Below are 26,368 nucleotides of genomic sequence, written 5' to 3' on the forward strand. Positions count from 1 at the left end.
CATTTTCTGTAATTAAACCCAGTTATGAACAGAAGTACTTTTTTTTTTTTTTTTTACTTAATGAAAGGATCATGAAGTTTTTGGTCTTTGTAAAACATGCCGTTGACTGTTGCCCGCTGGAAAAATTGAGGGATTTAATCTAAGCATTTTTCTGCTTTGACTGATGACCTAGAAGGTGAAAGACCATTATTTACAATTTTTGGCTGCCATATTTGCAACCCTTAAACAAAGTTTACTAATAGCATCAAATTGAACCTTGTAACTATGGATAGCTACAGAGCAGAGATATGAGACACACTGTTGTAATAGCCTAGGAATTCATTTATATATTAAACTATCACATCAACAAAGATAGCCAGTATCCCTGCTTATTACTTTGAAAAAGAACATATGCTTCATGCTATGAACTCAGAAAACAAAGCCTAGAGTGGAGTGATGCAGGTGAGAAAGATGTTCTGTGCAAATAGGATTAAGCTGGAGTATCAATAGCTGGGGTTCCCATGGTGTAGGAACAGGTTTAATTGCTACCCCAGTGTCATTCATAAGTACATGCCTTCACTGTTTCCTTTATAAGTGAATGGCTGCTATTTTCTAAGGAAAATGATGTACTTGGGGACACTAAAATGTGTCCCCAAGAGACCAAAGCCTACTGTACAATCCTTGACACTGAGTGGCTCAGCGGCCATTGATGACTCACTGATAGAGTTCCTGCAGTGGATACAAGCAGCTCTTTGTGCACAGAATGAACCAATTTGTACTCCATTGTATTGTGCAGGACTCTCCATAGGCCCTTAGAAGATGAAAGCTTTCCCTCCACACATATTTCACCCTTCATAATAATGAGTGGTGTAATAATAATAATAATAATAATAATAATAATAAGGCACCTGGAAAAGACAGCATCCCTGCTGAAGTCCTAAAATGCTGCAAAGAGATCATCGTCACTGAGCTGCATGAAATCCTCTGTCTCTGCTGGAGAGAAGGTGGAGTACCTCAAGACATGAGGGATGCAAACATCATCACGCTGTACAAGAACAAAGGTGACAGGGGTGACTGCAACAACTACCGCGGCATCTCTCTCCTTAGCGTTGTAGGAAAGCTGTTTGCCCGAGTTGTACTAAAGAGGCTCCAGGTACTTGCAGAGAGCGTCTATCCAGAATCGCAGTGTGGATTCCGAGCCAACAGGTCCACCACTGATATGGTATTCTCCCTTAGACAACTGCAGGAGAAATGCAGGGAACAACGACAGCCACTCTTTATAGCCTTCATAGATCTCACGAAGGCTTTCGACCTGGTCAGCAGAGACGGCCTCTTCAAGATTCTCCCCAAGATTGGATGTCCACCCAGGCTCCTCAGCATCATCAGATCTTTCCACAAGGACATGAAGGGCACTGTTGTCTTCGATGGCTCCACATCAGACCCTTTTGACATCCGAAGCGGAGTGAAGCAGGGCTGTGTTCTTGCACCAACCTTGTTTGGGATTTTCTTCACTGTCTTGCTGAAGCAGGCCTTTGGAACTGCAACAGAAGGCATCTATCTCCGGACCAGATCAGACGGAAAGCTCTTCAACCTCTCCAGACTGAGAGCAAAATCCAAAGTCCAGCTGAAATGTCTGCGTGACTTCCTCTTTGCCGACGATGCAGCTGTCACTACCCACTCTGCCAAAGATCTCCAGCAGCTCATGGATCGTTTTAGCAAGGCCTGCCAAGATTTTGGACTGACAATCAGCCTGAAGAAAACACAGGTCATGGTTCAGGATGTGGACTCACCTCCCAGCATTACAATCTCTGAGCATGAACTGGAGGTTGTCCATGACTTTGTGTACCTTGGCTCAACGATCTCCGACACTCTTTCTCTCGATACCGAGCTAAACAAGCGCATCGGTAAAGCAGCTACCACGTTTTCCAGACTCACAAAGAGAGTCTGGTCCAACAAGAAGCTGACGGAACATACCAAGATCCAGGTCTACAAAGCTTGCGTCCTGAGTACACTTCTGTACTGCAGTGAGTCATGGACTCTTCGCTCACAACAGGAGAGGAAACTGAGCGCTTTCCACATGCGCTGCCTCCGACGCATCCTCGGCATCACCTGGCAGGACAAAGTTCCAAACAACACAGTCCTGGAACGTGCTGGAATCCCTAGCATGTATTCACTGCTGAAACAGAGACGCCTGCGTTGGCTTGGTCATGTCGTGAGAATGGATGATGGCCGGATCCCAAAGGATCTCCTCTATGGAGAACTCGTGCTAGGAAAGCGCCCTACAGGTAGACCACAGCTGCGATACAAGGACATCTGCAAGAGGGATCTGAAGGCCTTAGGGATGGACCTCAACAAGTGGGAAACCCTGGCCTCTGAGCGGCCTGCTTGGAGGCAGGCTGTGCAGCATGGCCTTTCCCAGTTTGAAGAGACACTTGGCCAACAGTCTGAGGCTAAGAGGCAAAGAAGGAAGGCCCATAGCCAGGGAGACAGACCAGGGACAGACTGCACTTGCTCCCGGTGTGGAAGGGATTGTCACTCCCGGATTGGCCTTTTCAGCCACACTAGACGCTGTGCCAGAACCACCTTTCAGAGCGCGATACCATAGTCTTTCGAGACTGAAGGTTGCCAATACAATAATGAGTGTTTTGGTAACAAGAGCGTTCCAAGAAGTTATACAGTGTTATGCGGTTTACATCACTCTGATGTTAGGGAAACATTAGGACCAGTGGTGTAGCTACAGAAGGTGCAAAGCACTAAGTTTTGCAGGGAGCCTTACTGCAGCTTGCAAGCGCCCCCCCCCCTCCCCTGCAGGACCATTCCAGCCAGTGGGAGCAAAACAGAGGCAAATGCTCTGAAGTGAAAGGGCAGGGGCTGCTTGTACAATGCGGTGAGGCTCCCTGCAAAACTTAGTGCTTTGCACCCCCTCCACCTACACCACTGACAAGGACTGTATTTTTACAATGTTTACACCCCATCATATGTCAAATGTTGCAGACCATTGTCCATTGCTGAATCAGGGCCAAATTTTATGGTGAACCACTTGGAGCTGGAGCTAGACTCAGCTGGATCAACTGGAGCTGATCAAACAACGTGCTCACAGTCTTCTTAAGCAAGATTGCATAGTTAGGATCAGGTAACACCGATTGTCATGTCAGAGACCATAAATCCATGTACTTTTCACCAGCTGTTGTAGGAAGATTGTAGCATTTGCATTGGCCCTCTTCAGAACTAGATCCGGATGTCTGGTGCGATCAGGTTAAGGAACTGCATTTGAAAATAGATTTTGTTGCACCAGTATTTTGCAGAATGAATTATGGAACCCCAGGATCAGGCTAAGTGGATTACTTCTTTGACCTTTTGTGGAGAGTGTAGCAGGAGGTTAGTGCAGAGCACAAACAACCATGTCAAATTCCATTTATTACATTTAAGAACAGAAAGAGAAAAGCCATTGAAGACTCGCATGGTAATTAACAAACAGTGATGACTGCCATTGTGATAGCCAACTGAAGCTGTATTGCCATATTAGTTCAGGGGTCTGTTTCTGGTGAGTAAGATGGGTTTATGGCTTTAGACTTATGGAATACAATGGGTTTAGTTCTGAGTAAAATAAATAACACTGTTTTCAAACATCTCTACATGTTAGTTAAATGGAACTCCATTTTGATTGTTGTGTCTATGTGAAAAGATCACTTTTTGTGATTAAAGTGTGGAGTGAAATTTCTGCTCGCCCATAATCATAATTGAGCCATTTCTGCCCGATGTTGCATATACACACCAGGGATCAAATGTGTGCACCTGGGGCTGGGCAAAAGTGGGTTAAAGACAGTTTTCCCATTTTCTGTAATTAAACCCAGTTATGAACAGAAGTACTTTTTAAAAAAAAAACGTAATGAAAGGATTGTGAAGTTTTTGGTCTTTGTAAAACATGCCATTGACTGTTGTCCACTGGAAAAATTGAGGGATTTAATCTAAGCACTTTTAGGGCACAATCCTAACCATCTTTCTAGCACTGAAGTAAGGGCAATGCAACTCTGAGGTAAGGGAGCAAACATTGCCTTACCTTGAAGAGGCCTCTGTGACTGCCCCCCAACTGCAGGAAGCAGCACATGCCCCACTGGCACAGCTATGCTGGAAACTTGGTTAGGATTGTGTCCTTAGATGCTTTAGGGAAAAATGCTAATTGCCTAGTGCCTATGATGTCTTTGTGTGACCTAGGACAAAAGACACCAGAGACAAAGGTTTGCTGAATTTGAGGTGATGTTGACTGAGAAAGTTTAACCCTACAGTCAATTTTTGGGAGTGTGGGTGAAATTGCAGGGCCGGGTGAAATCCACCAGCCTGGAATGGCATTCTTCCCAGTGGTTGGGGAAGGAGGAACCTTTTTATTCAGAAGCTGCCATTGGAACAATGGCGCCTAATAGTGATGTTCTAAGGGGCTTTGGGGTATAAAGAAATGGAGTCAGCAACCACCAGGAAAAGCACTCTGTGAGACTTGTGAGTTTCACCCTCCCCCCAAAAAAAATTTCACATACCTACACACAAAACTGCCAAAATATCTCCTAATTTTGCAGCCTTTAAATGGAGACATGAGAGATTTATGCCAAATAGACAATCCAATGAGCCTGACATCACGTTTCAACCTATAACTCCTTCTTTCCCTCGTCACAAATTGAAACAGCTTTGGCCCCCGTCTCTCCCTTCCCTTGCTGTATCATCCCTAGTGGCTTAAGGAGGCCGGCCATGACGCCTATCGCAATTTACAGCAAAACTGGTTGCAAGAGAAGTTAGCGCGTGGCTTTCTCCTGAAAGCAGCCTATATTCCTCAAAAGTGCCTGCGTAATACATGCAATAGTTTATCATGCATAACCTTATTATAATAAACACCAAAGGATTTGTATTGGAAATGATGTCACTGGTGAATTGTTGCCAAGTAGATAAAGAACACAATGTATTTACATAGTGCTTAACTCCTGTTACATTTGAAAGCAGCAGGGAGATGATAATGGCTCAACAAGCGTAATCTGAAAGAACACGCTCTAAATCCTTTTCTTGTTCTTCTTCCTGTTTAACTTGCAGGTTTCTTGAGCACGGGGGATCAAGCCGCAAAAGGGAACTATGGCCTCCTTGATCTCATTCAGGCCTTGAGATGGACTAGTGAGAACATTGGGTTCTTTGGGGGCGACCCGCTGAGAATCACCGTTTTCGGATCTGGCGCCGGTGGTTCATGTGTCAATCTTCTGACTTTATCCCATTATTCTGAAGGTAACCGTTGGAGCAATTCAACCAAAGGTATTATTGCAGGTTGCAAATTTTGACAATTTCGGTGTCTGCATGCCACCACCATGACTTCTATGTGATGCTCTTGTATATATGTATCTTGCTGTACCTACAGAATGCCAAAGCCAACTCAGTACACTAAAATTGGCTATTAATCCTCCTATGCTTTAGGTGTGAATTGGTTCAGTGGAGTATAAAATACTTAAATCGTCCCCAATCTCTTCAGACGCCATGCATTGCCCCACAATTAAGTGGTTTCTAGGTTTTGGCCGGTTCAATCCCTTGCTCTTATTGTTTCTTTCAAATCTGACATTTCAGTAAAATCACACTGCAGTCACTTAGACCCCCCCCCCCCAAAAAAAAAAGTGAATAAAGCAAATGAAACATACACTGGCAGATGTACTAGGGCAGTGGTTCCCAAACTGGTGGGTTGTGATCCTTTAAAGGGATTGGCCCAGAAATCAGTAGTGACACAACCACCAGGACTGTGCTGCTGCTAGGCAAGGAAGGGGTTTCTTAAAACTTACCTAGGGGTTGCTGTGGCTCTTGGCAGGGTGTGAAGAGCCTGTGACCCTCCTCTGCAGTCCTATCCAAGCCTTGGAAAGGCTGTAAAAAGGGGGGGGCGGACTTCAGGTTTTCATCCTGAAACAGGAAGTGTTTTTTAAACCTTTTTACAACATTTTCAAGGGCTACAGAGGGGGTCTCAGTCTCCCCAGATCCGTTGGAGAACCATAGCGACACCCAGTTAAGTTTTTTTTTTTTAAAATGCTTCCCTGCCCGGCAACAGTACAATTGTGGCAATCTCATTGCTGCCCTTCCACCCCCCATGCAAAGACTTACAGGGTTTAAGATTTACCACCGTACTAGGGCATGGATTCAACACGGTGAAAACTCATTTAATTGCTACTTTATTTTGATGTTGCAATTAAAAAAGAAGTCAAAATTATTCTGGTTTTTTGAATGCATTTTTATTTTATTTTGTATACAGAATTTGTATCTCCCCTTCTTACCAAAGTCTCAAGGTAGTGAACGAAGACCATATACCATTACAATCATTGCATTAATCAAATTGTAGCTGTCGAAAAATGCGAATCGATAAAACTAGCAAACGCAGCAGATGAGAATAAAACAAAATAGAAATGGCAAAAAGGTTCCACGTTAAATTAAAAGGAGGAAAAAAAATGGATGGGTTAAACGCAACTTAATGCCATTTAAAGCTCTGCTAACTTTCTTGGTTTGCATGCCATTACTAAATAAACTCTCATCCAGTGGCATAGCTAGAGGGGGTGCAAAGCACTAATTTTTTGCAGGGAGCCTCACTGCACCATGCAAATACCCCCTCCCCCTTCCCTTCCCCTCCAGAGCCATTCAGGGTTGTGAGAGGAAAATGGAGCCTGGCTCCGAAGGGAGGGGAAGGGGCCACTTGCACAGTGAATTGAGGTTCCCTGCAAAACTTAGATCTTTGCACCCCCTCTAGCTACATCACTGCTCTCATCTCTGGTAGCCACTTGCCAAAATGGAGGGAAATGAAAGAAGGGCTGCAGAGGAAGATATGAAGAAACAGGTAGACAGGCATGTGCTCATACTTCCAAGAGACTTTGAATTTAGAGGAGGCATTGGTGAGTAAAGTATAAATAAGATGTGTGAGACTCCATAAAAGCTAACACCATGGGTCATTGGAGATCCCAGCCACCATCTTTCCATATTTGAACTCCTGTACTATAAATAGGGGTGTTTGAAAATGGCTTTATTTTTTCATGGATTTCGTGATTTGAAAGGCAGAAAGCAGTTCTACATGTTTTTAGATCCACCCCCTATTCTGCCTTCCCCTGCCCTGAAACACCCCCTCCTCACCTCCCTGCCACACTCCTCACACCCCTGTGCTGCTCAACACCTGCTTGCACCAGTGGCTGGGGGCTCTGAATGTGGTGCTGACAGGGCAGTCGCAGGTGCTCCACCAGTACTACTTACTCATGTAGTGTCACAACACGTCTTATGGCATGTTTGCAAAAGCTTCGGCCAGTGCAGCCACCACTGCGCCGGCCAAAGGCACAGTTAGGATTGCACTCTGAAGCTCAGGACTTTCCCTGTCCCATTTTGCCTCTGCTAAAGTTTCCAAAAATCTTGGTTTGTTTTTTTTTTTTTTTACAAGCATAGGAGGATTGAACAGGTTGTCTATTGCTGTTTGCCTCTTAGCCTGTTTATAGATCAACCAGTTTCTTTCCTATGTTCGTTCTCTTTCTTGTGTAACTTGGGGAAACACCTCTATACAAGTCATCAGAACAGTAGAATGTCCGGTCATCTTCTCTTTGTATTTTGTCCATTATCTCTGAAGACTGCCGTCTTGGGAATGGGAACCAGTGACATTCACAGTGTATATGAAGCCAACTGTATTTCATCCGTCTTCAAGGGCCTGTTTAGTTTTTTGACGAGTAGAATGGCTGGAGGAAAGTTCAGTGACACGGTTTTCTATTTCCAAGCTAATGGCTGAGTGGCAGCAAATGGTTATCTACTGCAGGGTATCTACTGCAGGGTATCTACTGCGAAGAAAATGAGCACGCCATTCAGAAGTCTTTTGTCTGAAGCAGTTATGAGTTGTACTTGGTGCCATCCGAGGAATGCATGTTTGAGCCAGATACCAGAAACCATGGATAAGGGGGAACCCACTCTCCATCCCGCCCCCCCCCGCCTCTCCATGCCCCTTGCAGCTGATCACCTTTGTTTATGTGGATTCAGCGGTGTAGCTGGAGGGGTTGCAAAACACTAAGTTTTGCAGCGTGCCTCACTACCTAGTGCAAGGGGCTCCTCCTCTTCAGAGCCAGCCAGGTGGTGTGAGCATAATATACCTCCATTTTGCTCCCCCCACCTGGAATGGCTCTGAAGGGGAGGGAGGGGCCTGCAAAACTTAGTGCTTTGCAGCCCCTCTAGCTGCGCCATTGGGACACAGAGAATATAGTAAAAACCATTGGTGTTTTGTGAAAATTAGACCAAGGTTCCCAGACCTTTTTGAGATGCTGTTGGCACATTCAGATGAAGAATTTCTCATGTGCCAAGTATCCTGATTCAGCACACCCAGCACTTGTATGCTACATGGAAACTTGGCAATGCCCACCAGTGAATTAACGGGTTCAGCGTGGATAGCATAAGTCCACTTGATGCATGCACGCATATGATAATTTTGTTTCTTAAGGCACAATCCCATGCATGTCTATTTGGAAGTAAGTCCCGTTATGACCAATGGATCTTATTTCCAGGAAAATGTGCATAGAATTGCAGCCTGAATTACTCAACACGTGAAAACTCACAGCAGAGACTGGAGGGTGACAATAAGTTTTTTTAAGAGAGTTGAAAGTGATTAAGAGAGAGACATCATTTCCCATAATGTACATGTGTTTCTTTTGTTGTTCCTGATGAAACAGCCTTTCCAGGTTTTGAAACTAGACAAAACCTACAAAATTAGTGTTTTTCACTCCCTATACGGAACACTATCTCCTGATCTTGTCTGATCTCGGAAGCTAAGCAGGGTCAGGCCTGGTTAGTACTTGGATGGGAGACCGCCTGGGAATACTGGGTCCTGTAGGCCTATACCATAGTCTTTCGAGACTGAAGGTTGTCAACCATTTTAGTGGGATGAGTGCATGTAAGGGAATCCTTTATTCAAACCGACTTCAGCTCTGAAAATAATTATCATCTGTTTCTAGCCTAAATATGTACATTGACTCCAGAGAACAATGTAGGGCATGAGAAAATATGAGATATTAGAATGATCTGTCCATCTGTTTTGGTCTGTGATGCTTCACCTGACTGTTGGCATCCTTCAGTCTCGGAAGACTATGGTGTCACGCTCTGAATGGTGGTTCCGGAACAGAGTGTCCTCTCCAGGGCGCGAAGCCTGGGTAAAGTAGATATGGAGGATAGGCTGTTACCCATGCAGCAAATCCCCCCTCTCCACGTCGCTGAAATGGTCCAATGGAAAGGCAGAGGCCAATACGGTTGGTTTCAGCGGCGTCGCAGGAGTTGCCAGAACTTGACTGTGTTCAGCCATGAACTGCCTCAGGGACTCCGGCTCCGGATTTTGCCTCGAGGTTGACTCCTGAAGCTTTTTCCATAACTGGATGTAGCCACAAGGCAGTGGAGGTTTGGGATCAGAGTTCTCCTTCTCTCAGATGAGCTGCCTTCCCAGGCTGACGAGTCCCATCTACCCGGTCATCTACCCGGCGATAGTCATCTAGCAGTGAACAGGCACTTGTGAACCAGCCCATACTCCAAATAGATGGATTGTTTTCATTTTATTTTTATTTTCAGAATAAAGTATCCCACCTTTTCTCCTGTGGGCAGGGTGCTCAAGGTGGACCACAACAAATCCAAATGCAATGACAGGCAGCCCAAGCCAAACAAAATCCCTGCACGGAGATGCCATAACACCAGTACAGGCTACGCGGCATCCTGTGGGGGATTTGCAGTTGCTGGTGGTCTCCTCGGGGTGAGCCCAATCAGCCGCTGTGGTACAACTCGGACCTGCAATAGCGATATCGCTGGCGCATATCTGACTTAACCTGTGTCGGTGGATTGGGCCCAGGAAGGGAATTAGGATAAGACAAGAGGGACAGAATGGTGCATCAGTTCAGGTGCTTGTTTGGCTTGGGCCAAACCTGACAGTCACAAACAGTCTGTGAACGTTATAGCATAGTGAAAATTCACAATTGCTGTGATTGCGTTTTTGTTTGGGGAGGGGGAAGACAAAGCATACTTTTTGAAATGAGCAGCTTAGAATGAGTTAATGTGTACAAACTGCTAGCATCAGTCCTCACGTGTACAGTGGGCTGCCCAATTGTATCTACCCCACCCGCCCCCCATGCTGGGCCATGCTGCATCTTGGAATTGCAATAAGTTGCAATTTTGGAAGGCTGGTGGACTCCTGTTCCCCTCCCAGGCCAGATCCGCCCAATGCCACTCCCATTGCTACCCTCCCCCCACTCTGTTCCAACCTTCCTCTCACTTCCCCGCTTTCCCGCCACACCTTTCCACCTCCATGCTGCTCATCATGGATCTTGCCTTCTCTGGCGTGTGCACTTCTTTTGTCAGCGTGCGCAGGCTGGTGCAAGACTTTGTACCAGCACTAGCAACTGTGATGCCATTGTGAAGTTCTGTATGGCACTTTGGCAATGGCTAGCACCAGTGCATAGAACGATTTCCAGGTTGAGTGAACTGTAAGAGCCACAGAGAACTGTATGGTCCACAGTAGTGATTTTCAACCTTTTTCATCTCATGCCACACTGGCCAGGCACTAAAATGGTCAAGGCACACCATCAGCTTTTTGACAAGGCACACTGTGTTGTCAATGGGGGCTCACATACCCCAAAGGTCCTATTGATAAATGACCCTCTCCCAATTCCCGTGGCAGACCTGAGGACCATTTGTGGCACACCAATGTGCCACAGCACAGTGGTTGAAAATGGCTGGTCCAGAGGGTCTTTGACGGAGCTTCTGAGAAATGGAAACCCTGTTTCAGGTTCCACCTCCATGGCAGTCAGCCATCCATCCAATATGTGGTACCTATAAAGACATTGATTAGGTATGCAAAGATTAGGATTCTCCTTCGCCAGAAGGTGAAGTCTTGTCACCTTCAGGCAAGTGTCTGAACAATCTCTTGCCCCTTGCATCACCAGTCTGTAAGACAAGGCAGAAAATACATCTTCTTCACAGTGAATGTGATGAAAATGATAGTCACTGAAAGTAATAAGTAGTTGACTTGATTTATTTTTACTGCAGGCAACCACAGACCATGCGATCATTTAAAAGATAAGAAGGAAATGGTGCTGTATGTATGTCATCTGATATCTAAGCAAAGTAAAGCATTTTAACATTGCAACCCTCTGAGTACTGACTAGGGACCAAGACCCCCAAAACATATTACATGTATCACATGGCATGCAGTTAAATTTTAGATCTGCTGAAGTGCCACAGACTCAATTAGTCTTAATTAAGAGTTAATTAGCCGCTTCAGGACTGGGCCGTTCAGATGTAGCGTTCAATACACTCTCCCTCCGTACTGCAGCCCCAATCCAATCCAAGCCATTGCCCCTCCTTTTCCTTTACTCATGAGTAAAGGTAAGACTGACTGTGCATTTTGTGGTAAATGTGAGGGGTAGCTTAGGGCTAAGCCCCCATCAACTCACTAGAACTTGTTTTTGAGCAGACATGCATTGGATTGGGTTGTTCATATGCTTTTGAAGTTGGTTCTGAGAGTCTTGAGAATGCTTAGTGCTGGCTGGAACACGTCCCTTATTTTTATCAATAGCTGCTTCTTGTGTGACTACTATAGTACCCAAACCATTTACAGGTCAGACAGCCACAGAATTCTGACCCATGTTGAGGGTGGATATCATCTGACCCACATTGAGGCCTTTCCTGGACCCTCCAAGCTCAACCAGAGCTATACTCTAGTCATGTCTGGGGAGGTCGCCCTCAGAATGTCTTATAAAGGCATTAAAATGTCACTTCTGGTTTTTCCGAAACAACCAGAAATGATGTTTAAGGTCTTCCAGAAGCCTCCGAAGGCATTCTGAAGGCCGAGGAAACCTCCCCGGCCCTCAGAACACCCTCCAGGTGTGATCAGAGCACTGCTCTGGCCATGTTCAGAAAGGTCTGGGTGCATGACCTGTGGATTTCATTATCAGCAGGTTTCAGCATCCATGTGGGTTCCAAGAACAGAACCCCCTGCAGTTTCCAAAGCCAAGGCACCACCTGGTAGTCTGGAATTTCCATAAAACTTCCTCAGAAAATGTGTTTGAAGAGCTGAACATTTATTTCATCAATTTTTCACTATCACGGTTCAATTTTTTTTTTTTAAGATTTTTGTCTTTAAAGTAGCTGAATTGAGCTTTGTGGCTCAAGGAGTTGAACCACTTTTGCCTTAATCCAGTCATTAATGGAGCATTTAACAAGCCCTGCTGTTTATATCAGCACTTTTCGAACTCTTGATTTGCAGCCTAATCCATAACCCAGTTCAGCAGAAGTGACTTGGGTTTAAGCTGCTGTAGGGTTCTCCCCTCCATTAATGGACTAAGTCAGTTGAAATCCTTAGTACATCATCTGCATATAAAAGGAATTTTCTTCCAAAGAGCTTCACAGTGCAATCCCAAAGATAGGAGCCCAAAGTGGCTCAGCCAGAGGCAAGGAGAAACTCTTCCCCTTACCCCTGGATAAGCCACCGAAGCCCCAATGGGTGTCCTTGGACTTGCGCCACCTCCAGAGGTGGCATAAGTCAGAGGAGAGTGGAATGGCTTGCAGTTGCTCCACACTGCATGGGGAATGGGGTTGGGATCCAGTATAACTGCCGGGTCCCAGTTCCCAGGTCCCAGTCCTGCCCACCCTGCCCACAGGACTGCCTTCCGCACACCCTCCCCCCCAAGGATACCTCCCTCCAGCCTCCTCCCTGCCTCCTCCCCACCCACCCCAGACACTTGTGTTTGCTGAGCTTGGCCAACACAACCCTCCCAGCCAGAGTCAACACAGAGGCTGGATTCAGATGTGCTTTACGGCACGTTTGTGACCCTCCTGGGCCAGCACAAGAGACTTGCGCCAGTCGAAGGCACACTCTGGATTGTGCCCTCAGTTTAGTAAATGGGACTACTCACCATTATGGCTACACCAAATACTCTCTGATTTTCATTTCTGACTTGAAAAATAGCTCACATGGGTGATCCCAGCCAATCAGGAATCACAGTGAACTTCAAGAAGCCATGTTGCTATGTCACCAGCCAGATTTGGCTATATGATGACATCACAGAGGCCAGCACAATTCAGTGTGAGAGCAATGCGCATGAACAGTGACAGTGAACAATCTGCACAAATGTGTGAATATTCTACAAGGATTGTCAAAATTAGCTAAAGAATAGAAAGTTTTTTTGAGATGGTCAAAAGTATTCATAGAAATGCCGTGAATAGTTTGAATTCAGCCCTCACATAAGGAACCATTTGCAAAATTACAACCTTTATCTTCCTAAAATTTTGCAGAGTTGCACTCAGAAACTTTTTTTAAAAATTCTGCTCATTATGGAAGTGCATTCTCATCTCATTTCAGTAATCTCACTCAATGTAAACTAAACAAATCGATATCATGACTGCAAGCTTGCATTGATTTCATCCATAGATCAATCCGTTCAAGCTGTAATCATCTGGGTCCCATTTTCATCTATGATGGACAGTTTTAATTGGAAACACTGGGTTCAGTGACACATTTATTTTCAAAGCTTTTCTCATACATTGCTGCACTGGGAAATGAAAAACAAAATATCCAAGGTATAATTTCCTTCTAATAGTAAGATGAACTTACTAGGAGTTTACTTCACACCTTCTGACTATCCAGTAAAAGCATGTGTATTGAGATTTTGGTAACAGCAGCTTTTTTTTAGCTGTAGCCAAAGAATGGAAACTTTTTTTGAGACAGTCAAAAGTATTCATAGAAATGCTGTGAATAGTTTGGATTCAGACCTCACATAAGGAACCATTTGCAAAATTAGTGTTAAAAGTTAGTTAGTGTTCAAAGCAGCTTACAGTTAACAAAAAAATATACAGTGGGACCCCAGTATTTGCAGACTTAGCATCCATGGATTTGACTCACCATGGATGCCAGTGAATACCGGGGTTTGATTTAAAAGCCCTTTAAATACAAGACAAGAATGCCAAAATCGGGATTCCTACCTTTGCATGACCAAATCACACCATCCCCAAGCCTCTACGGCTATTTTTGGGCTATCTTTATAGCTATCTTGAAGTCTTAAAGAACCACTTCTGGGTTACACAGAGGTTCCTTGCTCCTCCCAATCTTGCCCCAGAATGCATCAGATTGCAGTGTGTCAGCCCGGGAGTTATACTGAGCATACATTCCTCTCATCCAGGCACCATGGTCTAACCCTAACCCTATTCTTCTGAGATTTGGGTGCCACCATCTTGGATATCACAAGATTGCACGAGATCCAAGATGATGGTGCCCAGAGAACATGTAGAAGGAGCTATGGGGGACATCCCATGCAACTCCCTAAAGTGTCATGATGCGCACTTGGATACCCATTCTGTCACAGTTTTCTCCCTTTATCTCGTGTATACATTTTAATTTGCTTTAGCTTTTGTTTCCTCTGTAGACTACATGGCCTCCAGTTTGCAAGACTGAGCCACCTTGCTGAAGTTAAATAAGTTTAAGTCTAGTGGCTGCTTTGGGGTCTCATGTACGCTACTTTAAGTCCCATGATGAAAGGAAGACAGGGTTATAAATGTTTCAAATAAATAGTTTATGTTTTGAACATAACAGCGTTATTTGATCTATATGATAATATACCAACCAACCAGCCGTTCCCTCATAATAATAATGCTGTTACTATTATTATTCTCTAAGAACTGCATTGTGACGGTAAGATGTTTCACTATCCTATAGACTTGATTCAAATATTTTAAGCATGTAGCTACCTAGTTATTGCTTTAATATCTGTTTTCTAATTTTCACCTTCCCACACAGGACTTTTTCAAAGGGCAATCGCTCAAAGTGGAACTGCCCTCTCTAGCTGGGCCGTGAGTTTTCAGCCTGCAAAATATGCCCGGATGTTGGCTACAAAAGTTGGTTGCAATGTGTCAGATACTGTAGAATTAGTAGAATGTCTACAGAAGAAGCCTTACAGAGAACTTGTTGATCAGGACATTCAACCAGCCCGATACCACATCGCCTTTGGACCAGTCATTGACGGGGACGTGATACCAGATGACCCCCAGATTCTGATGGAGCAAGGAGAGTTCCTCAACTATGACATCATGTTGGGAGTTAACCAGGGAGAAGGGCTGAAATTTGTTGAAAACATTGTTGACAGTGAAGACGGAATATCTGCCAGTGATTTTGACTTTGCCGTTTCAAACTTTGTTGATAACTTATATGGATACCCAGAAGGCAAAGATATATTGAGAGAAACAATTAAATTTATGTACACAGACTGGGCAGATAGACATAACCCTGAGACAAGAAGGAAAACACTGCTGGCTTTGTTTACTGACCATCAGTGGGTTGCACCAGCGGTGGCCACTGCCGATCTTCACTCAAATTTTGGATCTCCCACGTATTTTTATGCCTTTTACCATCATTGCCAAACAGATCAGGTACCTGCATGGGCGGACGCAGCTCATGGGGATGAGGTTCCTTATGTATTAGGAATCCCAATGATAGGCCCTACTGAATTGTTTCCATGTAACTTTTCCAAAAATGATGTCATGCTAAGCGCAGTGGTGATGACGTACTGGACAAACTTTGCAAAAACCGGGTGAGTACTTGACAGAGGCATCGCTTCTTAATGCAGCTTGAGAATCTGATCGAATCAAGGACTGGCCTTGCTCCTGGCAGGAAGTTTAAGGAGAGGCTATTTATCAAAATAATGGTTGCCATATTTGCATATAAGACTGGTTATCTTTTGTAGTGAAGGCAAATAATAAAGTCAGCTTTAGTCCATGTGTCAATGTGTAAAATTGTCAAGAAGGGACTCCATGGAACTTGGAAGTACAGCTTGAGCATCCCTAATGTGAAAATCCAGTATTTGAAACACTCCAAAATAGATAGTGACACCTTTGCTGTCTCAGGGTTCAATGTATACAAACTTTGTTGCTTGCCCAAAATTATCTAAACTATTGTATAAAATTAACTTCAGGCTATGCATACAAGGTGAATATGAAAGATAAAAGAATTATGTATATACAGATATTCCAAAATCTGAACCAAATCCCACTCATTCCAAGCATTTCAGCTAAGGGATACTCAGCCTGTATTAAAAACTGCCAGGAGGTTCATAATTAGGTCTGGTTTCCTCATCAGCTGACCAGAAAGTCATATAGGCCAACCCAAACACATACATGGAAATCTGTCAACTTCTAATGTGATGTCCTTACATCAGTGTTTCTCAAAATGTGGGTAGGGACCCACTAGGTGGGTCATGAACCGATTTTGGGTGTGTCCCCATTCATTTCAATATTTTATTTTTAATATATTAGACTTGATGCTACCCTGGGATGTGACTGCATTTGGGGAAATGTTACAGACCTGAACTTTTAATAAGCTACTATGTATGTTCTTTTAACAATGATAGTCAATGGGATGTACTCCTGGATAAGTATGGGTAGGATTGCAGCCTAGGATTGTTAAAAATGTTCCTGCTTGATGATGTCACTTCCAGTCATGACATCACTCAGTGGGTCCTGACAGATTCTCATTCTAAAAAGTGGGTCCCGGTGCTAAATGTGCCAGAACCACTGCCTTACATCCTTAAAAGCTAAAGTATTTGTGCTTCAACCATGATTTTGAGGGCAGAGGCAAAGAGACCAACAAGATCAGAAGCTCCTGTCCAGAACTTGCAGGCTGGGGCTCTGGGGCACTCTGAATGGTACCTGGATCGCTACACAAAAGGCACACCCTGGCATCTCGTTGTAAATGATGACTGAAATATGTACACAAAGGATGGGGAAGGAGGCTGATGGGGAAGGTGGGAAGAGGGCTCCATGGAGCTGTATGGTGCTAACCTTCCACAGGTCCAGCAGCACCGAATCATGCATTTGGTGTGTACAGTGGGCCATCACCTATGGGCTTGGCATCCATGGATTTGAGTATCCGCAGATGCCAAGCTCACCCCTCAGAGGACCTCCTGGATGTGACCGGAAGCCACTTCCAGTTCACACTGGTGATTTCCAGTAGTGTCCAGAATGCTTTCCGAGGAGGCTGGAAAGCCAATGCAACCTCCAGTGGGCCTGGTGCAGCCTCCAGGTATGTTTTTGCAGCACCAGTGCCCTGGACCCCTGCTGATTTCAGTATCCACAGATTTTGGCATTTGTGTGTGTGTGTGGGGGGGGAGGGGTGTTGAACTGATCTCCCATGGATACCAAGGGCCCATTGTATTGCATGTTAACATTTTGAATGATTGGGGCAAAGTGTGTGATAACATGTTTATTGCATTACATTGCGAGGGAGATATATCCTTTGAAGTCAATTTTCAAATTTCTTCATCAGGGCATGCTTGAAACTTTTATAGTATCATAGCTGCTACCAGAGCGGTAAATCAAGAAGCTCTCGGTTCAAATGCAATTCTGTGACCTTAGACAAGCCCTTCTTTCTCAGGCTCAGTTCTCCACCTGTAATATTTAGATAACAATACAGACCAGTCAGGTAGAGTTGCTTTAAGAATTACAGCAAGATAACCTATCTGAAGTGGTTTGCATACTCACTAAAAAAATATATATAGTGATGATAATGTCAACAGATGAAATGAATCAAGCTAATAATAATAATATAATATAATATACAGTATTTACATACCGCCTTTCTTGGTCTTTATTCAAGACTTTATTCAAGGCGGTTTACACAGGCAGGCTTATTAAATCCACGCAGGGATTTTTACAAATTGAAAGAAGGTTCTCTCTTTCAAGAACCACCACATTCAAGCTGTTACACTCCAATCTGGTTTAACATTCTGGCCTCCATCATCCCACGCTCCGAGCAGATGGAACAGCTCAGCTGCAGCTTGCCAGCTGCTTCAAGGTCGCACGGTGCCGGTGGCCTCGAACTGGCGACCTTGTGGATGTTAATCTTCAGGCAAATGGAGGCTCTACCCTCTAGACCAGACCTCCTGCCCTCCTGCCCTAATTTAACTCAGACACTAGTCTGATACGAAAGTGCACACAGGGGGTGCAAAGCACTAAGTTTTGAACATGCCATGCAGGCAAAATCCATTTTGCTGCCACCACCTGGAATGGCTCTGAAGGAGAGGACAGAACATTCCTCTGAATGTTGCACAGAACATTCAAGCGCCTGCAAAACTTAGTGCTTTGCACTCCCTCTAACTGAATGCACGTAACATATAATGACAGTTATGTATTTTCTTGTACATGACATTGATGGAAAAGATGCAATTACTGCTGTTGAACTCTCACCATTGCTTTTCCCAGGTGTACTTTGGAAAGTCGCAAAAGTCAATGTCATAGTGTGTTTTATGAAATGCTTTACTAAGTGATAAGCTGGAGTGGTTTCCAGTTCACATGCCCACTTTTTTTTTCTCCTAGGGATCCAAACCAGCCAGTCCCACAAGATACAAAGTTCATCCACACAAAACCCAACCGTTTTGAGGAGGTAGCATGGACCAGATACTCCCAGAAAGACCAACTATACCTTCACATTGGATTAAAACCACGCGTGAAAGAACATTACAGGGCCAACAAGGTGAACCTGTGGTTGGAACTGGTACCTCACCTGCACAATCTCAATGACATTTCACAGTATACCTCTACGACAACTAAAGTGCCATCAACCGATATTACTTTCAGGCCGACGCGGAAAAATTCGGTATCCGTAACTTCAGCCTTTCCTACAGCCAAGCAAGATGACCCCAAACAACCACCAAGCCTAATTTCCGGGGATCAAAGAGACTATTCCACGGAGTTGAGTGTAACTATTGCCGTTGGAGCATCTTTGCTGTTCCTGAACATACTAGCCTTTGCAGCGCTATACTACAAAAAGGACAAGAGGAGACATGATGTCCATCGGAGATGTAGTCCACAGCGTACTACAACCAATGACCTTACCCATGCACAAGAAGAGGAAATAATGTCCCTCCAAATGAAGCACACTGACTTGGGTCATGAATGTGAGTCCATCCATCCGCATGAGGTGGTTCTTCGGACCGCCTGTCCCCCAGACTACACCCTAGCTATGAGGCGGTCTCCAGATGATATTCCTTTAATGACCCCCAACACCATTACAATGATTCCCAACACTATACCAGGGATTCAGCCCCTACACACATTTAATACATTTACTGGTGGACAGAATAACACTCTGCCCCATCCCCACCCACATTCCCACCCACATCCCCATTCACATTCAACAACTAGGGTATAGCCAGACAAGACAAAACAAACTTTTATTTTTTGGTGGATTACCGTGGGTTCTAATCTGGAAGACTTGACTTGGCGTTCAACCTACAAGACTCTTACTATTTAAATATGGAGGAATATTATGTGAATATACATATCAAGACCTTTGGGGGATTTTGGGGGAAAAAATAAATTGTACATATGTACAAATGAACTTAAAAAAAAGTATAACTTTTTGCAATTGCTTGAAGCAATTGTCCTGAATGATACTTTTTTCATTCACATTCAAATAATTATTTTTTTTTTGAGGATTTAAGTTACGTATTGGAATTAGGCATGTGCAAATCAAATGGGAAAGAAACTATGACTGATTTTTTTTTTAAACAAAAAAAGTTCTATGAATATGCACAAGGGACACATTAATGGAATGTCAGATAATTTTCACCAGTTTTTATTTGGAACTGTTTTCTTGTGTAGACCATATTTACATATTTGGATAAGTATTCAAAGCACCAGTGCTGTTAATGGCCTTAGAAAGGGGCTCATGTGCTGAGATCTGCCATTAAAAAAGGAACAGAGCTTTATAGCCTGGCAGGTACGACATTATCACATAAGTGCTGTCAGTATAAACGTTGTGGGAATAAAGGAAACTGGATATTTTTAGCACGATGTGCATGATAATTTATTATGCTTGGTGGCTGTGCTGCTGATTAAGCCGTAATTAAAATTCTTCTCATCCCATTGGAGTTCTCAATAGAAGCTTCTTCCCCCAATTGACATAACCTAAAGGAGGTTTATTTTAAAGGGGGAAAAACTCAATTGACAACTTAGAAATTCCCACTGGTTTCCCAGTAAGAGAAGGCATTACAGTAGTTCTTAAAGGTGTTTGATGGTGCTCTAGTGTGACAAGTAGCAAACACACATGGAGAGAAATCCCAAAAGGAAAAAAAAGGCATATCTGTATGTTTTGAATGTTCTCTTTCCTTTTCACCCAATTAATTTATAGTGCTTGCGACATTTTGATGCAATTTCTTTCCAATCACATAGGTTGATATGAATAATTCTATTGGGGGGAAAAAAGTGTCCAAAGATTTGTTTTCAAGACTATTGCGCAATGTGTAAAGGTGCCACCCCAAAATTATCACACTGATTACAGCTCTCATGTATTCTTTTGACTACTCATATTGTGTGTGATAAAAATTCACTGGTAGTATATCCAAGTTGTTGCCCTTTTTCGGCTCTGCGTATCTTCAGCATTCCTGTGAGCTCACTGGAAATTTCTAAAGAAGATCTCGGCAGGGTACTGATATTGAGACAGAGGCTATATGAGGAATGAAAGAGTCACCAGCTGGAAGGGTTTCAGGTCTGCGTCATGACATCCACCTGTTTTGAAAGGGATGGTAGAAAATGACAGAAAGGTCTTTGTTCTCCCTTGTTCCCTCTTACTTTTGAATTTGAAAAAAGGTATGTCACAGTCATTTAAAAAAAAAAGTTTGTATGTGTAATCAGATGTACATTTATATAAAAAAAGAGAAAAAAATGCGATGGACTAAAGAGCACATCCCTGATGAATACTTTCTCTCTTTTCCTGTATTATATTTCTATTAGAGTAAAGTTATGTGATTTTTTTTATTTTGCATTTTTTCAAATTACTAGCAATTTTGATAGTTTGTAAGATAACAAGTGCAGAACTTTCTCTGACAAACTAACTGCAGTAACAGAATCATTTCTTTTCAGTTACTCTTTTTCAAGTTTGAAAGCTTATTACACACAGCAAAATTGTATACTACTTAATGGAAAAAAAAATTCTTTGTACTTCTGGGCCGTTCATGTTGGCCATTGAGTGAAAAATAAAGCTAATCTGGATAATGAATATTATAATTATTCCAATGCTAAGAGACCTGATATTTGCTCATTAAAGAGCTCAAATGTTTATTGCTGTTTTGTCTTTTTTTTTTTTTTAATGAAGTAATGGTAACTGTCTCAGAATAAAGAGTTATTTCTTGAGACCAGTCTGGTTTTTGAAGACTTCAGTATGCCTTCTACAGATAAAAATGTCTGAGATTGACTTCCTCCATGTAAAAAAAAAAAATTGCTGGCCTTGTGAATGCATAAGGCAACAACCCTTTGTATGCTTGACTGGGAGGAAACCCCATTGACCACAATGAGATTTACTTCTAAGTGAGTATGTTAAGGATTGGGCGCCATGTTTTTCTAACCAACATTGCAATATACTTGGCAAAAAAAAAACAAAAGCAAAAAAAATAAAGTCAGCATTTGCCAGGAGAAAAAAAAAGTAGATTTTTTTTTACAAAAGGAAGCAAATTTATTTCCAATATATGCAGGTTATTTCACAATGCAAAGGTTATACAGCAAAAAAAAAAAAAAAAAAAAAAAGCCTTTCGTTAAGTCAGTTTTTCTTAGCACAAGAAGCATGAGCTTTAAAAATGAAATGAAAGAATCTATCAGTTTTCAGTTTCAAGCACTTCTCTTGCCTTTAGTTTTTGTTTGTTTTTTTTAACAATGGTTAATACAGCCTAGATTGTTGGTCCCAGTTATGAAATTCCTCGGTAGAAGCTGAAACAGGGAAAGTCTTCAAAATTCAGGATGGTCTCTGTACAATTGCTGCCTGACGTAGTTGTGACTGTGACCTGCCAATGTAAACCAATAAAGCGAATTGTTTGCCATCGGATAATCATTGTTGAATAAGAAGATTGTATTTTGCTATGTTGACTAATGAAAATGAAACAGAAAAAAATACCAAAAATATAAATGGATGGCCATAAACCAATAGTACACATGGAAAACACCCACACCCACACACACAGACACTTTTGATGTGCTTTTTCTTAACATTATCAACACCAAATAACTTTCTATGCTAGTTTAATGGTGTCCATATATCTTGCTGAAGCTCTCTCGATATATACATTGTTTACTTTTATTAGTTAAAAAAAATAAATGATTTAGGTAAACTGAGCATGACACTATACTTTTTTTATTTGGGGTCAGCTACTGATCATGCTGCAAGTGTGACTGAAGAAGTTGACAATGCAACTACCCTAACTTGTATTTAACCAGTTCACAGAACCACAGGAACCTGTAATTGCAGCTATAACTGCACAAGAGCACAGCACAGGTGTCAGTCCAGTATCTTGGATGTACGGATAGCGACTGCTCACTCTCTTCTGTGCCCAGGGCAATTTCCTTTTCCCCAGACAAGAGCCTCACATACAAGTTTATTCCCAGATGGAGATCTTAGTTACCAGCTACCACATCTCTTTCAATGGAGTGTGAGCAGATCCATGTGTCTTCTGCTCCATGAACAAGGAAGCCCTGTGAATATGAACAAGCTCTCAAGCTGTAACAAACTTTTGTTTTGTGCTTTAATGCAAATAGGAGAATCCCCTCAAATAGAAGCTCCCGTCAGAACATGGGGAATCTTATTATAGTCACTACTATATAATTGCAGGGCAGCGACTAGCTGGAAAGTAAGAGTATCTCCCACACCCAATACAAATTTGAAATACTGAAAAAGTGCATTTTTGAAAATCTGAAACATAGTAAGAAATGTGATGGAATAAGTTTGAAGATGCTTTATGGAGTTTATAGCTTTTTTCTCCCCCTAAGGTATAAATGTCAGAGTTCATTGGTAAAATAGGTCTTCAGAACATTAATTTGGGTATGATATTTTCTTTCTGGTCTAATTATGTAAAGAAGTTTTCCAATTCAAGTTCAAAGAGGATTTATTTACATGCAGCATTTGCAATTTGCAACATGGACTCACCCACTCCCATATCTTTTTCATGATTTACTACATTTACATATATTTCCCATCTTCCTAATATATCTTGGAATCTCTATACAAAATAAACAATGGGAAGCCCAATCCTGAGCTGCCCTGGGCACCCAGCCTCAGCGGCACCAAGAACGGCTGCCGCCGGATCCTGTGCACCCCGGGCTACTGCGGGAAGTGCCCTGTGTGAAGGGGATTTTCATCATATTGGTTAATATTCGGCTCATATTGGTTAATGCCCATGACATCACCATCAACATATTTTTCCTTCCCAATCCCCTGCAAAATTGTACTTTTTCCTGAAAAGTGAAGAATGAAAGCATACACACATGTTCACAGGTGTGTGTGCGGATTACACATACGTGACTATGTAGGTCCATTTTTAATGCCAGGCTTCTCATAGAGGTAAGATTCATAGAGGTAAGAGGTAAGACTCACACACATCTTGCTTAATATACGCTTATACTTCCTATTTTCTTGTACTTTCATTTTGGAGATGCTTAAAAAAAATTGTGTTACGGTGCACACCTTGGGATGTCGGTTATCTTTTCATCTCTCTCTTCTACAAAGGCACCTTCCTGTTAGTAAATATTACAGAATGTGTTTGAGTTGCAGCTGTTCTATGGAGAAAGAAATGGATCCATTTTGAGATTAAATAATAATGTTTTAATTAATTAATTAATCCTTTTGAAAGTTTAGAATGCAGGCCAAAAAATTAAAAGAAATAAAAGGTGAAACAGATCTGTTTCATAAGGCAGAGCAGAAAGGCTTCTACTGAGGAATCCAGAAAGAAATTTTGGCAGGTAAAGGTGAGCACTTTCTAAGAGCTTTCAAGAACGTGTCATAGTTTGCGGAAGACACTCAGGCCCTGAATTTTGGCGTGAGCTTTTTACAAGTGTGCAAGACCTATTTCCATCAGTGAAATGTTGAGTTGTGTGTACATTCGCATTGCTGAGTTTGAAGACAGGGTCTCCCATTGGAGGTGAGGAACCTGCTGTAAAGGCAGAAGAAATGCCATCTTGATCTTCACCCAAGAATATGCAATTCCAAAGAGCCACAGCATGTGTAGAGGGACCATGTGCTAGTTATGCTAGTCCGACATGGTTATATATTGAAGAGACTTTTATATAGAAAAGGCCTTTGTCCATCCTGCTGGCTGACCAGCCGCAGTAAACATTTTCCAGACAGCTCCAACTGTGTATGTTCTTCTAAGACAATAAGAAGGTTGGTCAGATGCAATGTCAACCTAGTACTAGCACCTGGAGCAAAGCTCTGCACCGAGTCTCTCACCCACTCCTGTGACACACTTGGGCTACAATCCTAACCAACTTTCCAGCACCGAGGTAAGGGTAATGCAACTCCGAGGTAAGGGAGCAAATATGCTTTACCTTGAGGAGGCCTCCATGACTGCCCCCCAACTGCAGGATGGAACACATGCCCCACTAGCACAGTTATGCCAGTGCTGGAAAGTAGGTTAGAATTGCACCCTTGGTGTTTCCACTGCCATAGGGTCTGAAGGTTCAGAGACTGGCCCAGACAGGTGGGGCCTTTGGCCTGTGCCCAGCCTGGCTGGCCCTAAGTCCAGCACACTCCTTCACAGTGGCCAGCCGGATGTTTTTGGAAAGCCCAAAAGCCAAGAAATAAAGGCAATATTTGGGCAGTTAGCTATTCAGGTAAGTATGTAATCAACCCTTTCTCTCATTTTAGAATAACTGGACAGCGTCACACTGTTGTAAAAGGCCCACTGTCAAAAGCCCACTACCAGGTCAGTCCAAACCGGATTCTGCACTGCTGCTGGGCTGGGCAGGTGCTGGTACATTGGTGCAGGTGGTGTTTAGTGGCAGAGGAGGGGGAAGGTAGGGGGACATTCTGAGCAGACCAGGGGATGTCGGGAGGCGGAGACTGGGCCAGAGTGGGTGGGTCTTGATTACAAACATGCACGCCAGATCCTATCACTCTCGTTTCAGCCCACCTCACTTCCTTACTCTTCTAGAACTTATCAAGCTGCTATGAGACCCATTCAGGGGATTGGTGGTCTAATTCAGGGGATTAGTGCCTGTGAATGATAGCTGTCTTGGACTGCAGCTTTCAAAGGCCACGGAATCAAAATAAATAATCCTAATCCACTTTCCAGCATTGACATAAGGGCCTAGGGCAGCTCCTAGGTATGGAAAAAAACATTACCTTACTTTGAGGAGGCCTCCATGAGTGGCCCCCCAAGTGCAGCTATGCCAGTGCTGGAAAGTGGGTTAGGATTTGGGCCTCAGTTGGAAATCACAGTTAGCATTAGGGTCAAAAGACACGTCATATTAAGCACATGACTGGGACTGATGTACTCATGGTTTTTTGTTTGTTTGTTTTTAATAATTTCCCTAGCAGCTGTAGGAGGGGTTAATCAGGATTGGGAACAAGCTGTGGGGTAGGGCTGTCAACTATGTGCCCTACCATGGTCCTGATCTAGGCCAGGCCCCCAGTCACAGCTGTGGCTTCCCCTAGAAGGTGAATTCCCTGTAGCTAATGGAAAATTGCATTCTGGAATTAGCAGAAGGTGGAGGGGGGGCTGTTCTGGATCAGGGCTGTTGCAGGAGGAAAGGGTAAAAGTCCCCCCCCCCACACACACACACCACAATCCTGATCAAGTCCTCTGCAGCCACTATTTAATTTATTTTTAAAAAATCCAGGTGTATCAGACCTAGTTGAATGCTTAATTCAACAGAAAGTTAACTTTAATACTAACTACACATGTCAGCCCCAGCCCTCTGCTGAGTTTAAAGTGTAGTTTGGCCCTTAGAGATGTCATCACATTTTGTTTAAAAAGAATGTACAGTAAATGTGGTGGGTGATACCTTGGCAAATCATTTTAGGGGATGTGAAGGAAGTTCAAAGAACTGGAATTTAGAAATATTTATTTGGGAAGGGGCAGTGCTGGAGGTTGTACAGCGCTAGTTAGCATTAATTGACCTTAAATGCATTAAAAAAAATGGAACCCCTGCACCAAAAGTACAGGCTTTTTTGGGAGGGGTCATATATTCTTCGTACTTTACTCAGCATGTAATAAGTACACATGTGCATGAGACACAAACATACACCTAAAATAAATAAATGCACAACAGCTTTAAATACACCATAGCAAAGACATTTCTTGGGGTTCTGTTTTGATTTTACTAGAAATAAAAGGCCGAACAAAAAGGGAATTTTGAGGGAAATGTCAAATATTGTGGCAGGTTAATTTTTGATGTTTTGTAGATTGCTTCCTCAGGTGTCATTAGTTCAAATTATTTAGCTTTTTTCACTTTTCTAATAATTGTTACAGAAAGTTCACTTTTCTAATAATTGTTACAGAAAGTTATGCCTCTGGGGCATAAGTCATGGGTGTGTCCTCGGTACAAGGAGCTCCAGGGTCTCAGGGAACGTGTCCGC

At 43.1% G+C, this 26,368-nt stretch overlaps 1 protein-coding gene across 7 annotated transcripts in view; it reads left to right on the top strand.

Moving 5' to 3' along the window:
• The window catches only part of NLGN1 (neuroligin 1), a 569,544-nt gene extending 550,367 nt beyond the window's left edge, over positions 1–19,177 (top strand). For 4 of the 7 annotated variants that reach the window (XM_066619273.1, XM_066619277.1, XM_066619279.1 and 1 more), the window contains 3 exons: positions 5,056–5,241; positions 14,774–15,563; positions 18,343–19,177. In XM_066619273.1, coding sequence (XP_066475370.1) covers positions 5,056–5,241; positions 14,774–15,563; positions 18,343–19,177 — 1,811 coding nt within the window. Of the gene's footprint in view, positions 1–5,055; positions 5,269–14,773; positions 15,564–18,342 lie in introns of all 7 variants that reach the window. The other 3 variants (XM_066619276.1, XM_066619275.1, XM_066619278.1) reach the window with 1 other exon arrangement.
• Positions 19,178–26,368: the final 7,191 nt, after the last annotated feature.

Source organism: Tiliqua scincoides, chromosome 3 (assembly GCF_035046505.1).
Source record: "Tiliqua scincoides isolate rTilSci1 chromosome 3, rTilSci1.hap2, whole genome shotgun sequence".
Lineage (NCBI taxonomy): Eukaryota > Metazoa > Chordata > Lepidosauria > Squamata > Scincidae > Tiliqua > Tiliqua scincoides.